Source organism: Mauremys reevesii, linkage group 5 (genome assembly GCF_016161935.1).
Source record: "Mauremys reevesii isolate NIE-2019 linkage group 5, ASM1616193v1, whole genome shotgun sequence".
In the NCBI taxonomy this organism is placed as follows: domain Eukaryota; kingdom Metazoa; phylum Chordata; order Testudines; family Geoemydidae; genus Mauremys; species Mauremys reevesii.
Genome location: NC_052627.1, coordinates 118931738 through 118954134, shown reverse-complemented (window position 1 = coordinate 118954134; position 22397 = coordinate 118931738). Strand labels below are relative to the sequence as shown.

The window sequence follows — 22397 nt, the reverse complement described above, 5'->3', positions numbered from 1 at the left end:
CTTGTGTATTGCCACTCTCTACAAGTGAGTAATCCCTGAAATGAATCAAATTGAAATCAGTAGCATTGCCTTGTTTAGGAATACATACCTAAATTGAAAAAAAATTATCCTCTTTTTACATAGTGGACTGTGTCCACTTTATTGAAATAATCTATCACAAGAATTTCCAAGTGATGGCTTGTACTTGATTGGGACAGGAGGAATGTTCATCAATAGATTTATTAAACAGTATGCACCACCTTTAGCTACTTGGAAAGCATTGTGGTGGCCATTAACTATTAACTTCAGCTCCATTCTTAACACACAATAAAACTGCAACATTTTTCACTTTAAAAACTTTTCAAGAACTGATCTTGAAAACTGGAACAGGATCAAAACTGTAATCTCTTTGGGACAGGGATTGACATTTTGTTCTGTGTTCCTCCAGTGCCTAGCACAATGGGGCCTGATCCATGACTGGGACTCCTAGGCACTCCAATAATACGAATAATAGTAATGTTATGTTATAGTCCAGACTGGTTTTATTGCTGTTTATCTAGTATAATTATCTCAGGCCTGACTTTCCAAAGCATGTGAACTCTTGTAGCTTCTGTTCACTTTAAATGGAGTTCAGAGAGAGTGCTCAACACTCTTAAAATTGAGTTCCTCGGTGTAGATGGGCCTATAGTGTGCAATGGAAGAAAACTGAACTGATCTTAACACATTTTGCTTAACCAAAATTGCTCTCAGACCCATACAGCAACTTGCAGTGCCAAAATTTCATTGTTGTTTGTCCAGAGTCAATGTCTACACGCCTCTGGGAATGATTTTAACTTCAGTTGCTATTGCAATTCCTTCAGGAGGAGCTGAAAACATTGTGGTGTTCTGTTAGTTTCTTAATCTCTAAAGTAGCAGAATTAACTTGAACCAATATAATTTTCTTTATTAGGACACCTTGCTCATCACCAATGACAGAATGAATTTTTTTTTACTGAAAGTCATGTTTGTTTTTGGCAAAAAAAAGGCAGATTCAGTAACACTGAAACACAGCAAATTTGTGTTGATTTAATCCAGTTGTTTTCATTTCAAAATTTCCAAATGAACACTTCAATTTATTGTATTCAATTTCCAAATAACTTTATATTTTAAAACAAAATATGTTAAATGGTGAAAATTGAAATGTTTTGGGTTGAACAAAATGTTTTGTTTTATCTGGATCTTATGGAAGAGAGGGTTACAACTTTCCTCCCTTTCTCTCCTACTGTCCCTTTCCTGGTGTAGCATAGTAGGGTTATGAGCATCTTTGAAGTAGGATTATGTGCCTGGGAAGGAGCGGGGAGAGAGCTTTTGTAAACAAGACCAGGAAGCTGCACTAGACCTCAGAGTCTAGGTTTTCAAGAGTATCTGTCTGTCATGCTCATGGAAGAGGAAGGAAACATGGCAGTATGTGACCAGCCTGTTGGTAGCTGGTCCCTGCACTTGATAACCTAGTGTCCAGCCTTGCTGGCTAGCAGCTCCTGCAGCTGGCCAGAGTCTTTAAGGGGTTACAAAAACTGGGACAGAACACTGTTTTGAAAAACATACATGCACAGGCCCTGAAAACAAGGACATTCCTGGTTTTCCAGGACATGGGATCACTCTGTACATGTATTACAGCAAAGGAGGGAATGAAAACTGCTTTTAGTGATGCTTATATCCTTATCATGTGTCTCATGCGAGTTCTGTCTGTTCTTTGCATTTTGCATATCACTAAATCACTGAAATGTGCCCTCATTAAGCATGAATATTAACAATATTCTGTACTTACATCACCTTTCATCCAGGGATTTTAATACACTTCTCAAACATTAAGGTGCAGCTGGGTTTCTGTGTAGTCTTATGATGGTTTGAGTTTTTATATGTGTGCTTCCATGTAGAACATGATGGCCACAGAACCAGCCCTTGTCTAATTTCTAATATTTATTTTTTTTAAATCCAGTTTTAGAACAATGCCTTTCTCAATCTTCTCACGTTTCCCTGGCTTCAGAAAAAAGTCCAGTCATGATGCCTCCATTCCCAATGTTAAAGTTGCCTACCGTGGCCCTGATCCTGTATTGTGGTCCATTCAAGTACAGTGTTACATACTTAGGGATCACAATGCAGGATTGGGGTCTGAGTTTCCAGCAAGGATGGTGACTGTTGCCACTGCAGAAAGAAAAAGCTGCTGCCTCAAATAACAGCAGCATAAGAAGAAAAAGCACCATCAGGCCAAGGGACCATTGACAGTTCCAAAGTCCAATATGTTGCAAACCACCAGGCCTGGAAACTCATCTTAGGCACCATTTAACTGCTGGATTGTAACTCCAGTAGTTCTTGAGCTAATGGCTATCAAAATCAGGCCAGATATTAATTACTGTCCCCATTAAGCAACAGTCATTGCTATTAAGTATGGTTAGGTTTTAATCAGTTCCCTGGGAGTTGTCCCAATTAGGGAGAGAGTATTGTGTTTAGAATTTACATGCCATAGTTTACCCAAACAGGTCTGAATTCTTAAAGTAGATTTGATTTTTCAGCTTAAAATTTATGCAGTCTTTTAAAATATTCTTACTTCCTCTATGTGAAACAGATCACTATCTTCCAAATCACTACCTTCTGACTACCATTATCTTTGTAGTCTCTTAAATCCCTGGTTTTCAACCCTTTTTTCATTTGCGGACCTCTAAAAAAATTCCAAATTGAGGACCCCTTTGGAAATTCAACCCGTGGTGCACGGGCCTCTACCACAGAAGTCTTAGACTTAAAACTGACTGAACCAAATATAATTATAAATGTTGCATGTGCTAGGCATGGCATTTGACACAGTGTGAGAAAAGGCATTAAACTGTGGGCTTCTATGGTAAGGACAACACTTCTGGGTTTTGACAGGGGGTATTCACATACTTTTGATTGATCAGAAAAATGGAATGTCTTTTCTGGAATTTGAAACTTTATTTTCACCGTTACCTTTAACGGATGCCTTAGACATCGTCTGTGGAACCCTAGGTGTCCACGGACCATAGGCTGAAAACCATGGTTTTAAATCACATAGTTTTAATCCTTTGCCACGTGTTTGTTTTGAATCTTCATTTGCTTGGAGAAAAATATTGCACTGATTACACCATTTTGTTGATCTCATAAATAGTATATTTGAAAATGTAGAAAACACCAATTTTCAGAATGGAGAGGGGTAACTAGTGGTGTTCCCCAAGGGTCAGTTCTAGGACCAATCCTATTCAACTTATTCATAAATGATTTGGAGAAAGGTGTAAACAGTGAGGTGGCAAAATTTGCAGACGATACTAAACTACTCAAGATAGTTAAGACCAGACTGTAAAGAACTTCAAAAAGATCTCACAAAACTAAGTGATTGGGCAACAAAATGACAAATGAAATGTAATGTAGATAAATGTGTAAAGTAATGCACACTGGAAAAAATAACCCCAAATATACATACAATATGATGGGGGCTAATTTAGCTACAACTAATCAGGAAAGAGATCTTGGAGTCATCGTGGATAGTTCTCTGAAGACAGCCACTCAGTGTGCAGTAGCAGTCAAAAAAACAAACAGGATGTTAGGAATCATTAAAAAAGGGATAGAGAATAAGATGGAGAATATCTTATTGCCCTTATATAAATCCATGGTACTCCCAGATCTTGAATACTGTGTATAGATGTGATCTCCTCATCTCAAGAAAGATATACTGGCACTAGAAAAGGTTCAGAGAAGGGCAACTAAAATGATTAGGAGTTTGGAACGGGTCCCATATGAGGAGAGATTAAAGAGGCTAGGACTTTTCAGCTTGGAAAAGAGGAGACTAGGGTGGATATGATAGAAATATATAAAATCATGGGTAGTGTGGAGAAAGTGAATAAGGAAAAGTTATTTACTTGTTCCCATAATATGAGAACTAGGGGCCACCAAATGAAATTAATGGGCAGCAGGTTTAAAACAAATAAAAGGAAGTTCTTCTTCACACAGCACACAGTCAACCTGTGGAACTCCTTGCCTGAGGAGGTTGTGAAGGCTAGAACTATAACAGGGTTTAAAAGAGAACTACATAAATTCCTAAAATCTTTGTGTATGGGTTTAGATTTCCCCCATCCCCCGAAGTCAACATTTTCCAGGGAAATTTTGTTATGGATTCATCAGTCTTCTGCAGGGAGAGAAGGAGATCAGTTTGACAATTTCTACTGTAAAACTTCTTAATCTATAGTTCATCAGGTTGTTGTTTAAATATGTATTATAAATGATAAAGTTGCAAACTTGAGATTCTTATAGTCTCTTCACACTTAAGTCACGCTTTTCTAAGGAAAGCAATTTTGTGGTTTCTGCAAAACCCACACTTGATAGTGGCTATAATTTTCCCTTTTAGATAACTGGCTTTTGTTTTGTTTGCTTTGTAGAGACTTGAAGCCTGAAAATATTCTCCTTGATGACTGTGGTAAATAAACATAAATTTTTTGGCACGTACACTAAAAATGTATACATGTATTCTGAATAAGTGCAAAGATATTTAAGGTGATTTAGCAATTTTGCTACAATACTAGAAACATAATTAATAAAATATTAGCATGCAAGTGTGGTTATATGAGTGGAAAAAAGATTGGCTGCTCTTGCTTTACCAAAAGTAATAGAACACACTGCAATTTCATTCCTTGATTCTTTCAGACAGCTTTTAGCACTGGATCTAATGTGGCTATTTGAGGTCTTCACGGGGTTGACTGGAAGACAATTTTACCTGAATTCTGCAAACAAGAATTCATACAGGCATGCACAGTAGTACAGAATTCCCCCAAGAGTAAAAGACTTAGTCTGAGACAATTACAAAATGGGGCATCATCATTTATGTAAAATCTATTTTTATCACTGTCTTCCCATTTACAAGAATTTTTTGTGAAAAGTCTAGTTTGTGTCTAGGATCTTCCACTTGTGTGCTAATTTATATTTGATATTCTTCATTTTTATCAGTTGCTTCTAAATGCTCTATGCAAAATTATGTAATATTCATACTACAGTTATGCTTAGAGACCCCACTGAGATTGCCCTACTATTCGAGGCACTGTACAAACATGTATGAAGACACTGCCCCTGTCCTAAAAGCTATCAAAATGTGGTGTTGTTTTTTTATCTTATTACTAAAGCTGGTTGGAAATTTTCCATTTAAATGATTTTTCCAATGGAAAATACAGTTTCTACCGAACTGATTTTTTTTTTTGCATGGGAAAATTTAGATTTTTGCCTGATTATTTTGATTTTTTTCCCCACAGTATAAAAATCAATTAGTTTGTTGAGAATAGATCCAACCCAAATCAAAATATTTTGGTTTGTTGAACTGAATCAAAATATTTAATTTTGAATCAGTTCAACATTAAATTGTAACTGCCTGTGGTGACACAGTACCTCATGAAAGTTGTAGTTTGGGTAATTTGTGTTGCTCCCATTTTTCCCTATAGAATGGGCTCCCTGGGTGGACTCTCTCCACTGATGCACTGGGGTCTCCCCTCTCACCAAGCAACATGGTGCCTTATGGGAGTTTAAATGAGTGTAGTGTATCATAGTAGACGTAATCTGATTAGGGAGCCTGGCCTATGCAGAGGAATAAGGGCACGACACATCTGAATTACAACTCCTTGAGGCATTGCAGAACTATTGGCTGATGCAGTTTAATGTTGAACTGACTTGAAAATATTTAATTTAATTTAATTTTACACTTTCAAAAAAAATTTATTTGGAACTTGTTCTTTGAAACATTTTGATTTAGTATGTGAAACAAATGTTGAAATATCAGAATTTCCTGTGGGATGGATATTCTGCTTTCTACTTTGTTCTACTTATTACAGTGTCTTTGAGAGGAAACTAATAATTTTGCATAATCTTTCTCATGTAAAGAATTAAATGGAGCAAGCTCCAATGTTCTACTAAGAAGTCAAGAAGCTTATTACAGTATAATAAAGACTTAAATATGATACTATATTGCTGTTCCTGTGGCTGCTGAATAAACATAGGAGTTGAAATGGAAACTCATAAAGCCTATTCAGCCTACAGTCATGTTTTCAGGGGAAGTATTCTGTACCATGCTCAGCCACAAAGTTCTTGTGTGAACTTGAGCATATCAGTTCTGTGCCTCATTTTTTCCAATTTGTAAAATGGAAGGATAAGACCACACAAAGGTATTTTTTGATTAAATTGATTAAAGAGCTTATGGCTATGTCTCTCAGGGGTGTGGAATTTGCTTCAGGATAACTAAGTCTGTCAGGGGTGTGAAAAATCCATACCCCTCAGAGATGTAGCCATACTAACCTAACCCCCTTTATAGACCAGCGCTAGGTAGACTGAAGAATTCTTCGGTTGAACTAAATACCGCCTCTCAGGGAGATACACTACCTGTGCCCATGGGAGAAGCCCTTCTGTCGGTGTAGGCAATGTCTTAGGCCTAATAAGTGATTTGGTGGGATGGAGGGTGACGGATACTATAGAAATCCCATATATTTGAAAATGCTAATACTTCATTCCTTGTTCAATTTGTGTAATTAATTTCAATGTAAACAGGACACATCAGGATTTCAGATCTTGGATTAGCTGTGCAGATCCCAGAAGGAGAAACAGTCCGAGGGCGGGTTGGAACAGTTGGATATATGGGTATGTAAAATGCCTGTAGCTAGCTAAACCATACTAGTGAGGTCTATTACACTTGCTTAAGTATAGGTGACTCTAGAATACAGAATCCAGACACCATAAAAAATCCAGTTTCTCCTTGTCAGGGATTTTTATCCATTTCTTCCCCTCCCCCCCACTCCGAATCCAAGCTGATAGGATAAGTGCTCCTGCACATAACCTCTTCATGGTGGGTGGGGAGAACAATAGACAAAGTCTTTGTTCTGCAGTGGCCCATTTGGACTCAGTAATCAGCGGCAGCTCCAGGCACCAGTGCTCCAAGCGTGTGCCTGGGGCGGCAAGCCGCGGGGGCGCCCTGCTGGTCCCTGCGAGGGCGGCAGTCAGGCAGCCTTCTGTGGCTTGCCTGCGGGAGGTCTGTGGATTCGGCAGCAATTCGGCGGCAGGTATGCTGAAGCTGTGGGACTGGCAGACCTCCCGCGGGCAAGCTGACGAATCCGCGGGACCGGGGACCTCCGCAGGCATGCCGCTGAAGGCTGCTGTGCTTGGGGCAGCAAAAAAGCTAGAGCCGTCCCTGTCAGTAGTCCTTTCAGTTGGCCAGGAAATAACACCTCTTGGGGTAAATTAATATTTCACACATGGTAATGCTTGTCTCCTAACATTTTTATAGTTACAGAGAAAATGTTTAAATATTACCTTATAACATGAGATATAGATATAAGTAGGATTAATACATGCAGTATCCCACAAGCATTCCATAAAGTCTAAACACATTGTTATAACTCTAATATTTATTTTGATAATGCTAACACACAAGTAAGCAAGAGTGGTTTCCAGCGATGCATTTTTAAGTATTCAATGAGGCCTAGAGACCTTGGCATGAGTTGGTACCTGGTCTGCCAGCTTCACAAGGTCATGTTTGATAAAATTACAAAATTAAATTTTAGATGTCGCCATCTCAGAAAGTTAATTACTCTGGGTAAAATTTTCAAGAACACCTAAATCTCATTGACATTGTTTGACTCTGAGCTCCTAAATGCACAAGTCACTTTTGAAAATGTGGCTTGGACTCCTAAGTCACTTAGGTGCTTAGCTTGTGAAAATTTTACCTTCATTTTAAAAATGGCTTAAGGATCATATTGATATAGAAAAGAATCAATTAAGGACCTACAGTTAGCTGAGCAAAAGAGTCCTTAATATGGGAATGAGGACTTTCTGTAACTCTTGACATCCACTATTGCTGTACAGTCTGTTTTTAGGAGAGTGCAGTGTTAGCTTAGTGGATTTGTTTTACTGATCAAATAATGGAAAAAAATTAAAACACATGAATCTTTCTATTTTTTTATTTTTGGTAGCTCCAGAAATCCTCAACAATGAAAGCTATACATTCAGCCCTGACTGGTGGGGTCTTGGCTGCCTAATTTATGAAATGATTCAGGGACAATCACCATTCAGGAAGCGTAAGGAAAAGGTCAAACTGAATGAGATAGACCGAAGAGTGAAGGAAGACCAGGAAGTGTACTCGGACAAATTCTCAGAAGAGGCAAAATCCATTTGCAGGATGGTGGGTGAAGAGACGTAGAGGTTTGGAAATTAAATTTCTAACACTCTTTAAAGAGCTGAAATTTTAAATTTTAGTGTCTTTATTTTGTTGGAAATTTTTCATAATTCAGGTGACATGGCTTAGGTGACCTGCATAGGTTGTTTTCATCTCTTTTTGTGATTCAACTATTGATATGATAGAAGTCCATAAACAGTTCCATGCTGTTGTTGTCAGACTTAGGAACTGAGGACTTCTCTTCATCATGTTTGTTGCATTGTATCTTACAAAATGGTGTACTTTATAGATGTCGTAGTCCATATCCTCAAGCTAAACCACAGTTTGAACGTAGCATAACCAAGGGCATAGTTAAGCCATCTCAACAGAAAAAAACTGGGATTTAATATGGGAAAGATGTGGTAGAAAAGCAGCATATTAGTTCTCTTTTGTGTAAAGAAAAAGACCATGTAATAGGATAGCTTGATTTTTTTTTTTTACCTTTATTGACTGAAGTAAAATCCAGTTAAATTTGGTAGATAACATGCATTTACACAGTTGAAGAGTTTTTTTAGAAAAATATTTATAATATATATGTTTCTTATGGTTGATTTACAAAAATATCTTGTCTAGAGTTACTAAGATACTAAAACAATTTTAGATCTGCATTTGAGGAAAGCAAGATATGTGGCAAAGCATATATGATCACCAAGTATATAAACATAGAGATAACTTAGCAGCTCATTAAACTATGGGTAGAACCTACAATAATTAAAAAGCAGAATGTTTGTAATTTAAACTGGTCTAATGAAAATACTTTAATGCTCTTAAGCCACATATTTCAGATTTCCAGTTCTTTAAAAGTTAACATTTTGGTACAGCATTCAGTTGCAGATCTCAGTAAGCAAAGGAGCCAAAAAAAAACCCCTATATATATTTTTCTATTGAAAAATACTGTAAAGATAATTTTTAAAAGGGCATGTATAAAAGACTAATTCAGTGATATATTTACTATTTCTGTGCAGTTACTTGCCAAAGATCCAAAGGAAAGATTGGGGTGCACTGGAGATGGGGCTGCTGCTGTAAAGCAGCATCCCATTTTCAAGAATATTAACTTCAAGAGACTGGAAGCAAACATGTTAGAACCTCCATTTTTACCAGATGTAAGTAGACGAGACAGATGTGTCTAGTACTTAAATAAACACTATATACTTCTATGCTAATTAAATCAATTTGCACTGGAAAATAGGAAGGGTGCAGAAGCTAGTTATTATCTGCAAAAGGGGTTGAATAGGGAGGTGGCATTATTTGTAGATGATTGACCTGAATTTTGTGCAAAGACAGAGCCCTATCTCCAGATAGTCCTGACAAAACTATTTAAATGGGCAACACAATGCAAATGTAATTCAGTGTTGTCTAATGATGATATTTAGCTGTTTATATGGTACTTCCTTTTGTAAAGGGTTTTGAGACCCATGTCCAAGTACATCTCCCAGGGGCTGTGAAGTTGGTTCCCCAGCTCTTTAAATCACTACTTCCCCTGCCATGACAAATGAAAGTTGGGAACTGAGAAAGTTCCTGGGGAGTTAGGAGGCAGAGCAGGAGTCAACTGCCACAGCCTCAGGAGGTAAGAGGAAGCAGGCTGCTATAGTACTTCCTTTCTCTGTCAGGGCTTCCTCTGGGTCCTAGTGACCATTATTTTGCTGCTCTGGGTTGCATGCATTTCATGACTCCCTACAGGTCTCATACCACTTGTTAAGCAGTACTAGTTTAGAGAGTGTAGTAGTATCCTTTTGCTGTTCAGGTAAATAAATAGTGAATAGGCAACAATGTGAACCTAAGATGTATTTTTTTTAATTGCCCAATTTTCTCTGAAAATTAAAAATTCTCTCAAAGAAGCAATCGTTGTTTCATATTGCAGCCACGTGCGGTGTATTGTAAGGATGTCTTGGATATAGAGCAATTCTCCACAGTAAAAGGAGTGAACCTGGATACTACAGATGATGACTTCTATTCCAAATTTGTTACAGGTTGCGTCTCAATCCCTTGGCAAAATGAGGTACTGTACTTTGAACAAGTCCTGTTTATGTTAGTGTAACAATAATGAACATTAAAAGATACAAAACTGTTTAACTTCCTTAACCAGGCTTTATGATGAAACTTCCTTTTTACTTCAGGCATTTGCTCCAGAATGTTCCCAACTAACAGCCCCATTGACGATTTGATAGGAGCCCAAGGACCATACTTAACTTGCATAAAATTGAACAGATGGAAGCCGCACCACTCTATGCTTTAGTGAATGCTGCCCAGAAAACAATAGCATCCGCTACAGTGCACACACTTCTTGGTTTTTATCCTGTTTCTGAAAGATTTCTAATACACCTCTACCTCGATATAATGCTGTCCTTGGGAGCCAAAAATCTTACCGCGTTATAGGTGAAACTGCATTATATTGAACTTGCTTTGATCCACCGGAGTGCGCAGCTCCGCTCCCCCACGTTATATCCAAATTTGTGTTATATCGGGTGACGCTATATCAAGGTAGCAGTGTATTATCATTCAAAGCAGTGGGACCTGAAGGAGTGCCATTCAAAGTACAAAAAAATAAATTTACTCAACGTTAGCTGTTATTACAGGGGTCTCAAATACATCATACTTGTGTATTCATGCTGAGAGCAGCCAGGAGCCACAGTGCAGAACTCTGTGGACTCTCCTTGCTCTAGGTTTTCAGAACAAGCTGTTATTACTTTAGTCAAACATTACTAGATATTGCTTCCTAAATAAGTATTCCAAACTGACTAATGAATGAATTCATTTAGGACTATGTATAGAGTTAATTCCCCCTACCAATGTGGCTGGTGATTGTAATTAATGAGATTGCATATCCAGCTTCACCTACTCCAGGTTAGGCTGCCCTGAAACAGAAGATGGGAGAAAGAGATATCTATGTTTATGTATCTGGCATGGATTAAATCCAGTTCAAGAAGTTGTGCATGTTGCAGTTTGGGCAATGGAAATTCAGCCGCAAAGTGTGTGTGTGTGTGTGTGTTGGGGCACGGGGATGTGGGGCATGCTTATATGAGTGCTTTTATGTTATGGTTCAAGCAAGAATTATAGAAAGCTGGTCATAGTTTCTTCACATAAGGGCCCAGATTTATGGCTATGCTGTGTCTGCTTTTTTGCCTGATCGCTGTCACAAAGCAGCCATAAATCTAGTGGACCAGCGTGTGCAATAGAGAGGGTGTGGCTAGAGAAGCAGCTGTGTCCTGCTGATCCTTGTCAGCTGTGTTCTCTTTCCGGGACTGAGAGTAGCTAATTATAAAATAAAATACCTTTTAGGTTGCCCAAAGGTGGTTAAAGCTATTTTGTATCTTCTATGTGGCCCTGGTTCAGCAAAGAATCCAGTTATGCCTCTTGCATGAACTGGAATAATGTCTGGGGGTCTTTATATGACTGAGTTTTTCATTTGTATCTCTTCTTCTCTTTCCATGTAGATGATTGAAACAGAATGCTTTCAAGAGCTCAATATGTATGAAACTGATGTCACTTTGTCACCAGACCTAGATATGAGTAAAGATACTCCTAGACCAAAGAGAGGCTTCTTTCACAGACTCCTCATGAGAGGGGTAAGTACTGCCTATGGCTTTTTGTTTTTTCTTATACGATACAAATATATAATACCTTTTTGCCTTTGCTTTTTAAATTAATTTAAAATGTTTATCAAATGACAGTCTCTCACTATTTATAAAAAAGGCTTATAATGGAAAGAAATCATCAAAACTGTAGATTGGACTAAATGTAGATGTCTGATTGATCACTGAATGGACAGTGACCCTGAAGAAGAAATGATAGGAGACAAACATCAGGATATTTTAGGGGGGGGTGTATATTTTGAGATAAGTTATTGTTGTTTGGGAAATGGTGTAGATATACATGAGTTCCCTAATGAGCAAGTTGACTCCACTTCTAAGACCTAATGTTTAATAAATATCTTAAAATTGAGCAATCTTTTGGAATCGCACCCCAAAATATTTACCATAAAAGACACGAGAAATATAGGTTGTTTTAATATAATCTACTTGCATATATATTTGACCAAAATAGGCTGTTTACTAGTGTGTTCCACATGCAGACCAGCATATACATTTTGTTTGCTCTGCACATACAAATTCAGAGTGAAATTATTTTGGGAAGGATGAGTTCATCCCAGTAAAGAACCATAGAAATAATGTTGGCTTTCAACAGAGATTTAGTTATTTTAAATTGCTAGGAACAAATCATGAAGCATCCACATTATAGCTGTGCATTATAATAGCACATTAAACATTTTTGTCATCGATTGGGCATTTGAATGTTGGTGTGAACTGACCTTTTGATTACAATAAAAAAGACTCTTTTTAAACAAGGAAAAACAACAGAGTAACATTTTTAGAAAATATATTTGATCTATACCTATAAGAAAATTTCCAGTTTGTTGTTAACATCGGAATTATGTGTTACCAGCCTATACATTATTCAGGAATCTAGTCTTCTTTGGATGCCTATGAATGATTCCCATTTAAGTTATTGAGAGCTCGAGATCTACACTGAGGGAAAACTAGACATCTGCATTATTTTGATTTGAAACTGTTTATATTTAATGTGGTCATTCAATTATTCGTTTGAGAAATATAAAAGAAGAAATATTTTAATCCCTACACTGTCCGAGTATCAGGAAATTCACTAAGGCCTTGAAACATAGAACCAAAATATGTAGGTTAATTTATACAGTAATATGACGTTTTGTTACTGATTGATCCAGTACAGTTATCTCTGGCTGATGTACAGGAGGCTACATAACAAAATACTGTTTTCAGCTTTTGCAGGCACTGTGCTATCCCAGCTGGAGAATGAAAAATAATTTGCAAATGTACCAATAGTTCCTAGGCTAGCATGGCTGCAGTCAAAATGTTGGTCTTTTGACCACAGTTTTGCTTTGCACTTGTATTGCTGATTATAATTTTTCTTCTGCCTAAGGTGTCCTCAAAAACTGGGCTTTGTATTGATGAAGAATGTTTGCAAATATTTTATGGGTTGAGGTCCTTCAATTGGCTATGAAATACTGTCTATAAATCTTGTCTTCTGTTACTGACTTCACAAGGAAAGAATTAAAATAAGGTTAGATGAAGTGACAATGGTTTGAGGCGGCTGCTGCTGCTTCCTTTTGATATCCACAAAACTACTTATTTAGTAGAAATATTATATGAACTCTATAAAAGAATATGTATGGACTTTATTTAAAAAAAAAACACAAGCCACAAAACACCAGCTGTGCTACTTATTTAACTAAATGCAGCCATTTTGTCTTGTCTCTTTCTCAGGTCTGTTTTAAATCTGGTTATATTGATGATGAAGAGGAGTTCTCTAGACTCTAAATCAGAGAATTGTAGCCAAAAAATAAAAGGATGAGTGAACTCTGAATGTTTTTATCTATGTAAAGTGTATTATAAATGTAAAAAATTATGTATGGGCTTACAGATATTGTATATTTGTACTTAGTTTTAAGTGTTAAGATGTATATTTTCACTAAATCTTTATTGTACAAAAGCCATGAGTGCCACTTAAGTGTAAGCATGTATGTGTGATATATTATGTATTTTAGTATGAAGCTGGAAATACTTAAGGGTTTTAAAGTACAGAAACTTACGCTATCTGTGATATGGATGTTACTTGGCTTTGGGGGTGGTTGTTGTTGTTCCTGGCAACTCCACTGAAAGGCACTATGTTTCTTATTCCTCAGAATATTATTTAGGTTTGTTCTCAACAGTAGACTAACTGTTATACTGATTAGTATTAATATTTCTGGTGTTAATAGCACTTCATTTCTGTTTGCTGTCAGATTGCACTCTAATGTAGTTCCCAAGTCATTTAAAATGAAACTGCTAGGAAAAGAAGGAATGAGTTCAGTGCACTGTGACCAGTTTCTGTAAAATACTTTTTACAAGTTTGGATTTAAAGACTAGTTGTTCTTGGTTTGTATATTGTGTGTAATATGTAATGCCTTATTTTTGAAACAAACTTAATTTCTCCAAATGTTGATATCAGGAGACAGTAATAGATTTCTGACTAAGTATATATATTCTCCCCCATTTATCAGAAAGATAAATGGTTTCTCTGTATGTTTTTAGAATAATTGCCTTTCTATTCATATCTTTGTCAGGAGTGAACACAACAGGAATTCCAGATTTTTTAGAAGTAGTAATTTATGCTTTTAGTCCATAGCTTTCCGCTTCCCCACTCTAGCTATAGCTTATTTGAGTAAGGCCTTTGTCTACACTGGAATCAGAACCTTGCCAGCTATACAACTTGACTATGTTTTGAATGTTTCATGGTTATTGCTAACAGGATTTCCTTAGGCACTGTGGACAGAACTTTTTCCCCTGAGATTGTTAGCCAACTCCATGCTATATAGGCTTTCATTTATAGCAAGGATTGGTAAGTTGGAATCTTGAAAAATGGTATGATCTGATCTACCACACAATAACTCCTTGCTTACTGCTATTGTAGATTCTTACATTTTGGTTACAGTATTGACTGTGATCATGACTACTGAGTAAAAATAAAACTAATAATTAAGAATCTTTCTGTAGGAACTCTTAAACACATCAAAAAAAGAATAATTCCCTAAACCCCAAGCCTCACTGATATTCTTTCTTAAAGGTGGAACTGGTACTGCTGCCTGTAGAAATGATTGCTCAAGACTTCCCATTATAAGACCCAGTTTTTTATTCCTTATAACTTTGCCAAATTTTAACCTTCTTGGCTGAAGCTATCCATCCAGATGTCTGCCTGACTCTTTCTACCTACCTACTAAAATTGTTTCTAAGATTATATTAAAGTCCAAACAACACATTTTGCCAATGTTAATAATATTCTTACAACTATTTAATTAAGAGGCTGTAGTGCTTCCACACGTTGGATCAGGAACTTGAAATTTGGGCAGGGGAGTTTACCCCAGAGTCAGGGGTGTGCCTTTGCCATCCCCAGAAAAACCTCTCCAAATTTGACCAAGTGATAAGCCTTTGAAGTTTGTGCATGCGCAGAGACTTGCTTGACAGCTAAATTTTTCTGAAGATTCCACTGTATTGAGCATGCTCCATTCCCCTCACAGCTCCTGTGTGACAATTGCACTGCATTTATGCCATTTGCACAGAGCAACTGAGCATGCTTCAACCCAAGGCTCAGAACAGGACTTTTCCTGCAAATGCTGCTCCTGGCTGTGGGAGGTAGTTGTAACCCATGGGCATGTGAACTGAGATCGGGGAGACTCTCCTGTGCTCTCAATATTCCAATTGCTGGCACCCAGGTAGTATGGAGAAGGAGGAAATGGCTGCATTGGAATGCACAGAAGTGGGAAATGGGGGCAAGAAAGAATGCTAGGGGGTTGCAGGAACCAGAGGCTTGGCAAAGCAGAGGAGGAGGGGGGACAGGAGCCAGGGGATGGGAGGTTGGATAGAAAAAGCAGAGGGAGACAGAGAGGCTAGAGGTATAGGAGTAAGGGCATAACCACTGGAGAATTTGGGACATTTACCAGATAGAGAACAGTGATATTGCTTCTCTAATTTGATTAATATAAATTTTATGTTACAACATCTGGTGTTTAGTATAGTGATACAAAGGTAACAGTAACAACAGTGGACATATGGAGTGACATATGGACTTAATAGCAGCTTAGAGCAATTTGGGCAAGAATACCATGGCCCCAGCCTGAGTGGTTTTAAATGATGAGACCACAGGTATCAGCTTTAAACAGATTAAAGAAATTAGTATATTTATATTTGCCATGCATGTCAAGGATATTCTCTTTTTTTATATAGACAATACCTTAATTAGGAAATCAACTATTATAACACCCTTATTCTATCTAATCTAAACAGAAAGTTCTATTTCCATAACACAGGACAGCAGCTAAGGAAATGAGTGCTAAAAATGTTAGAGAACTGAAAGATTTGCAGAAAGTACAACAGTGACTTCTTATAAATAATTCACAATAAATAGCAAGTGATATCAACCCTTCTCAATAATCGGAGTTCTTAGTCATTACTCACCTAAGTATGGAAAACAATGCAAGATGCATGCAAGGCTTCTATTGACTTCAGTGGGACCTGTGCTCATGCACCCTGCAGAATTTGGACCTTGTGGTGTAACTAAAAAAGTATCTGTATGAACAAAGTTACAAAATTAGGGCAATTGTAACCTAAACCATATTTCTGTTCTCTCAGTTCCACCAATTAAGAAAAAAAAGATTGCAGTTCCTTACTCGGACTGACAATTCATGACCCCAGTTGGCTGGGAGGATGCCCTGTCCAGTCTTGGGCCTCCCTCAGAGAGAGGCTATGTTTACAAGTAACCTTGCAAAAAAAAATTGACTGTCCTGTCCTGTTCTAGTTTTTAACATCTCAATCAGATAAAAGTTACTGCTACTTCCTACTGCACTCCCACCCATTGATGTGCTCATTCTTAATTCTTCATATGGACCAACACATACGTACTGTAAATTTGCTCAAAAAAGGAAATATTGTTCAGATATGGGCAAACAAGGAAAATTTAGTTTTTAATCTCAATTGTTTAAACCTTTGCCACCTGTCGAAATTTTAGGCCACTGGTAAAGGGGCATTCTTTACAAGCAACAGCATATTGTTTTTATAAATGGGAGTTTTATCTAAAGTCTAATGTATTGACCAAGGGTCTAGCTGTAAAGATTCCTGGGTTTTATTCCTAGCTATGTCAGCATCTGACCTTTAGCAAATCACTAATGTGTATGAACATCTCTAAAATGTGCATGCTATCTACTGTAAAGGAATGTTGAGGTCTAACATTGTAATGCTTGTGAGAATTGTGGATGGAAGATGCTATATCTCATTTTATCTGAAGTGAGAAGTAGCATCTTTTTTTCCTTACCCCAAAGCCTGCTGTGTCTTGTCAGAGAAATTGTCAAATTTTCATAGCTTTCCAAATGAACATCTCTTTCACTTGCCAAAGCAGTAAATTAAATTTATTTGAACATTCATTAAATTTGTTTAACTTGTGCGTTATTGCACTCTTATTGTTTGCAAAGTACATTTTAAAATATGTATTTATAGGGCCAAATTCACTAGTGCATTCTGGCTACTTTATGCCATTCAAGCAATACAAAGCAGCTGAAAATATGGTGTAACTGACCACTTAAATTGGGTTTGCAGCTGCTTTGCATCACCAGAGTGGCATACAATGGCACGATCGTACTAATGAATTTCGCCTATAGTGAAGGCTGCATTTTTTGCCATGAGGGAGTCATAGATTTTTAACATTATATCCATGATTTCTGAGACTTTGGGTTGTGGATAGGTGGATGTAACAACGAACAGTTGAATCAATTTTACTAAGAACTTTGAGTCATCAAATTTAAAACTTAATCTGCAAAGGGAGATAGAGACAGATGGAAATCCAGTACTATAGAGGGATCTGTACAGTGCTGCTGTCTTTGCTGCCTTTGCGGAGACAAGCAAATTGTGCCATAAAGGCAGCATTTAGAGTCTCTTGCCTGCCCATCTTCCCATGCTACTTTCTGTCCACTGAGGGACTGATCTTGTGCTATTTAAGTCAGAAGAAGTTTTATTGATGACGTCAGTCGGAGCAGGGTTGGGGCTGTAGTGGGCAAGCAAGGGAAAATGGTTCTAGTTTTCCTTTTATGTCCTGTTTCTATAAACACTTATGCTAAGCTTCATTACTCCGAGTTTCCCCATTGGGACTGCTCAAAGTAGTAAAGTTAAACGTATGCATAAGTGTTGCCAAGATTAGGGCCTAAGTCACGTTTCAGTGAGTTTAAATTGATATTTTATGACAAAATACGTGAATTTGTCTTTTTGCCTCTTATTCAGTGAGCAGTCTGACTTTTGTGTCATTCACCATGGCAGAGCACTAGCCTCAGCACTTTATATAAGGAATCAGTAAACTAAACTGTCACCATTGCAAACATCTATGATAGTAAAAGTAACTAAGACATAAAACATGACCAAATACTAGTGAACAGACATTGCCTAATGTGATTCCATTCATGAATTAGAAAGCCACAAACCATAAGTATAAATGTAACCCATTTACATATGGTACATTGATATTATCACCTTCCTCTGTTATCATGAGGTAGTAATATTGATTAATGTTCTCATTGAATCGCTTGTTTTAACACTTCTTGGAGGTAAATTTTGAAAAGCACTGAAGGCAGAATATTCATGGTGTGGTAAATTACAATTTTTTGCTGTGAACTTTGCCTTGATTCATAGCTCATGCAGTATGTAGAACTTCGTGACAAATAAAGGAGGGAAGGACTGAAGAGTTCTGTTTGTGTATATGAACATGTCCCTTTAGCTTTTACCGTGAAGTTGTACAAAAGCCAAAGCAAATTCCAATCTTACACTGTTGTAGATTAGGAGTAATTCCATTGTAGTCAATGAGTGAGTTACTTCCATGTAAAGCTGGTATACATGAGATCAGATTCAAAACCCCTGTGTTACTCACAAGGCTATAATAATGGCAAGCTATGGATCTAAAATATTGGGCCTGATTGTGCTCTTATATTGTGTAATTGATTTCAGCAGAGTTACACTAGTGTGAGAACATAATCAGTTCCCTTTGTCCAGGGGCGGCTCCAGGCCCCAGCACGCCAAGCACGTGCTTGGGGCAGCATGCCGCGGGGGGCACTCTGCCGGTCGCTGGGAGGGTGGCAGGCAGGGCTCCGGTGGACTGCGGGAGGTCCACCGGAGCTGCGGGACCAGCGACTGGAAGAGCGCCCCCTGCGGCATGCCGCCGTGCTTGGGGCGGCGAAATATCTAGAGCCGCCCCTGCCTTTGTCTTTGTTTTGTGTTCTCTAGTGTTTGTCCCTGTATGTCCTTAATTTCTTAATGTCCATACATAAATATACATATTTAGCTTGTATTTTCAAAGCAGTGAAATAATATGCTAGTAACTCAAAAGTTTTCATTATCCTATCCTGTGACCAACAAAATAGAGTCTTTATGTCTCAGGCTGTTTTTGTTTCTATAAAGAGTTCTTCTGCTTCTTTGTTGTTAGTTGATGATATAGCACTATATGTCTGTGTTCACAATACCTATATAAAAGTCTCCATTTAAAAAGTCAGCACTTAAAATTACTGCACCACAGTATATGAAAAAATTGTGGTATCTCAGGTAACATAATGTAGTATCTATTGGTGAATGCTGCGTATTTTCCTCAAGTTAGTTATAAGCTTTAGTTATGCAGCCCTATTCCCATATATGAAAGAGAATTGCTTTAGTTCAGTGGAAAATTTGACTACTTTGAGAAACCAGGCATAGACTTTCCAGAAAATAATACATACTGATGGTGATTCTTAAAGGATGAAACTAATTAAACTTTGCCAATTGGTTCCAATGTGGTATTTGTTGTGACTGTATTATAAATGCTGAATCCAACTTTGCACAGTGTAGAGAAATTTCTCATTGTGTCAATAATGAAATCAAAAAGTACTGTTCACACGATTCTAGAAACATGTCAACAGAGACATTAGATCTTTGTTTTAGTTCTGTAACATGAACTTAATATTAAGTGAGCAACTGTTTGAAGAGCTGTATTCATTTGTTTCCAGAAAAACTCGAGTAACTTTCTTTCGTTACACAGTTGACCTATCAGCACAACAGCTTCTTCTAATACATTAATAGAAGCAGCATTAAACTGAATTCTAGTTCTATCTGACTTGAATGATCTGGATGCTTTCTGATGGTAATGTTATCTCTTATGAATGTCTGCACAATGTCCATATTTATTGTATTGTCCACATGGAGAAATTTACTAATTTTTGAGCACGTGTAGGTAGCTCGCCTTTCTTCTTTGTATAATGATGTCAATATATCAGAATTATTGTTCAAAGTATAACCATTTTCATTGCTAAATGTGAGCAACATAAGTTATAAAAGTGTCTTCCAACCACTAAAGTGTTCTTGTATCAGCAGCTTTATGTTCTATCAAGCATTTTTTATTACTGAAATAAAAGCAAAACACTGCCACAAATAGATCATATGTTCTGCAGTCTCGTCTTTCGGTCTATGTAATGAGTCTTCCATGGGAAGCAGGGTGGATAAAATAATAATTTTAAATCAATTTTTATTTAAATCAATATTAATATAATTAGATTTTTATTTACATATTGGTAGTTCTTTAGCAATTTAAGATATCAAATTGGGAAGAAAGTGAGTGTTGTGTACTTGTTTGGTTTCCAATTGTTAGTAGAATTTCAGATTTTACATAGACTTTTTTTTTTTACTGAGGAAATTTCACACTTAAAATGCTCATTTATACTAAAAAAAAAGAAAAAAAAAAGCCTTACTGTGATAATACTACATACTCAAACACAAAACGGATAAGCAAATAGCCGTTGCTATATTTACAACCAATATCACCCAATATATTGAACTTCCCCAAGTCAAGAAAGCCAAAATTCTTCAAACTTGCTTTGCTGCTCCAGCAGGGTTTATAGTTTGAAGTCAGTGGGATACATCTTGCTCCCAAATTATTTATGTGCTCTTGGAAATATGGGCATAGAAGCCTAATTTTGAAAAATTTGGCCAATGTATAAGCATGTTAATAATTTTGTTAATAGATTGAAAGTGTAAATAACTTTTTTGTTAAAAATTATGCAGTGTTGGTCTGAAGTGACAAATTTTTTATGTCACGGTGGGTGTGGCTAAACTGCAAATTAAGGTGTGATTATAATGCAAGTAGGCATACTTGTACCTTTAATCTAGCTAGTGGGGATAACAATAGTATTGAAAACATGGTGGCACATACTTCAGTGTCGGCTAGCCACCCCAGTAAAAGCTGGCCAGTGACCCTGTGTATGAACTTGGGTTGCTAGCCTGTTCAGAAAAATCTGTGCCATCACATCTTCACTATGCTAGCTAGATCAAAGCTAACATGACTTCCTGTGCTACAATCATACCTTAATTTGTGGTGTAGACATACTCTTTGAGAAGCTTTTTCCCCCATGAAAATACAACTTTACCACCTGATGCTGCAAACACTTCTTTATATGCTTAACTTTAAGCACATGGATAGTTCCATTGAAGTCAATGGGAATATTCATGTGAGTGAAGTTACATACCTACTTAAGTGTTACTTTTCATTATTTTTTTTTATTTTTGTCTATAGCAGTCTTGTATATTTCAGATGTGTTTCTCTACCAATAGAACATTTCCCCCCTGCCCCTGCATTTATAATTTAGTACATTATACATTTTAACCTAAATTTCACATTTAGTTTTACAAATCTGATTTAAATTAATTATAGGAAATCATGCTATTTTAATTTACACTTTGTATATATTGAGTGGTATACGTAATCATTACATAGCATGTATTATATTCCAGCCAAACTCATGTTTTCATCACTTTCTAGGTACAAAATTCACAATGGTCCATATGTTCTGGAAATGACTTTCTCTATACATGCTGGGATTATGTTAAAGGAATACTAGGAAAGACACCTTTTTCTTTGAAGGAAAAGGTGAAGATTTTGGCATGATTTGGAACCTTTTTTCTTTAATTCTTAAATAAACTCAATTAAGTTTTAAGGATTACATACAACTTTACAATGAAACTAGTATTTTGTTAATGTCATAGCCGTACAATAAATTACACAGTGTTTCAACCATCACAAAATATTTTCTGTTTTAGTGAAATACAGTAAACAATTAAAGCCAAGCCTGTCAGAGCAATAAGTTGGTGAACACTTAATTGAAAAAAGTAAGGTTTCTTCATTCAAGATTGTCACAAACTTCAGAGAAGAGCCGCAGGAATGATTAAAGGATTAGAAAACATGCCTTATAATAGCCTCAAAGAGCTCAATCTATTTAGCTTAACAAAGACAAGGTTAAAGGATGGGTGAAAGTAAGATAAAATACTTACCGGTACAGGGGCCTGGCTCTGGGCCCCCAGAAGGGGCGGGGCCTCAGGCAGAAGGGGCAGGGCTGGGTGTTGGTCTCCCACAGCCAGCCCTTCCACGCTGCCTGGCCTGTGCCACCCAGGGCTCCAGCTGCTGCCGTGGAAGCAGCAGCTGGGAGCTCTGGGCCCTTTTAAATCGCCAGGCCCCAGGGCAGCTGCCCCTTTTGTCCTCCCCCCCCATCGGTGGCCGGGGGGGGAGGGGCAGTGACGTTAAAGCGCTTTAACATGGGCTGTGTACGGGCTGGTGCTGGCAG

At 37.4% G+C, this 22397-nt stretch overlaps 1 protein-coding gene across 4 annotated transcripts in view; it reads left to right on the top strand.

The window, feature by feature from the left end:
* Positions 1 to 20219, top strand: part of GRK4 (G protein-coupled receptor kinase 4) — a 79145-nt gene extending 58926 nt beyond the window's left edge. For all 4 annotated transcript variants that reach the window (XM_039539906.1, XM_039539905.1, XM_039539903.1 and 1 more), the window contains exons 10-16: positions 4404 to 4441; positions 6550 to 6639; positions 7968 to 8176; positions 9175 to 9312; positions 10071 to 10208; positions 11644 to 11775; positions 13510 to 20219. In XM_039539906.1, the coding sequence (XP_039395840.1) occupies positions 4404 to 4441; positions 6550 to 6639; positions 7968 to 8176; positions 9175 to 9312; positions 10071 to 10208; positions 11644 to 11775; positions 13510 to 13563 (799 nt within the window). In that variant the 3' untranslated portion in view covers positions 13564 to 20219. The remainder of the gene's footprint in view (positions 1 to 4403; positions 4442 to 6549; positions 6640 to 7967; positions 8177 to 9174; positions 9313 to 10070; positions 10209 to 11643; positions 11776 to 13509) is intronic.
* Positions 20220 to 22397: the final 2178 nt, after the last annotated feature.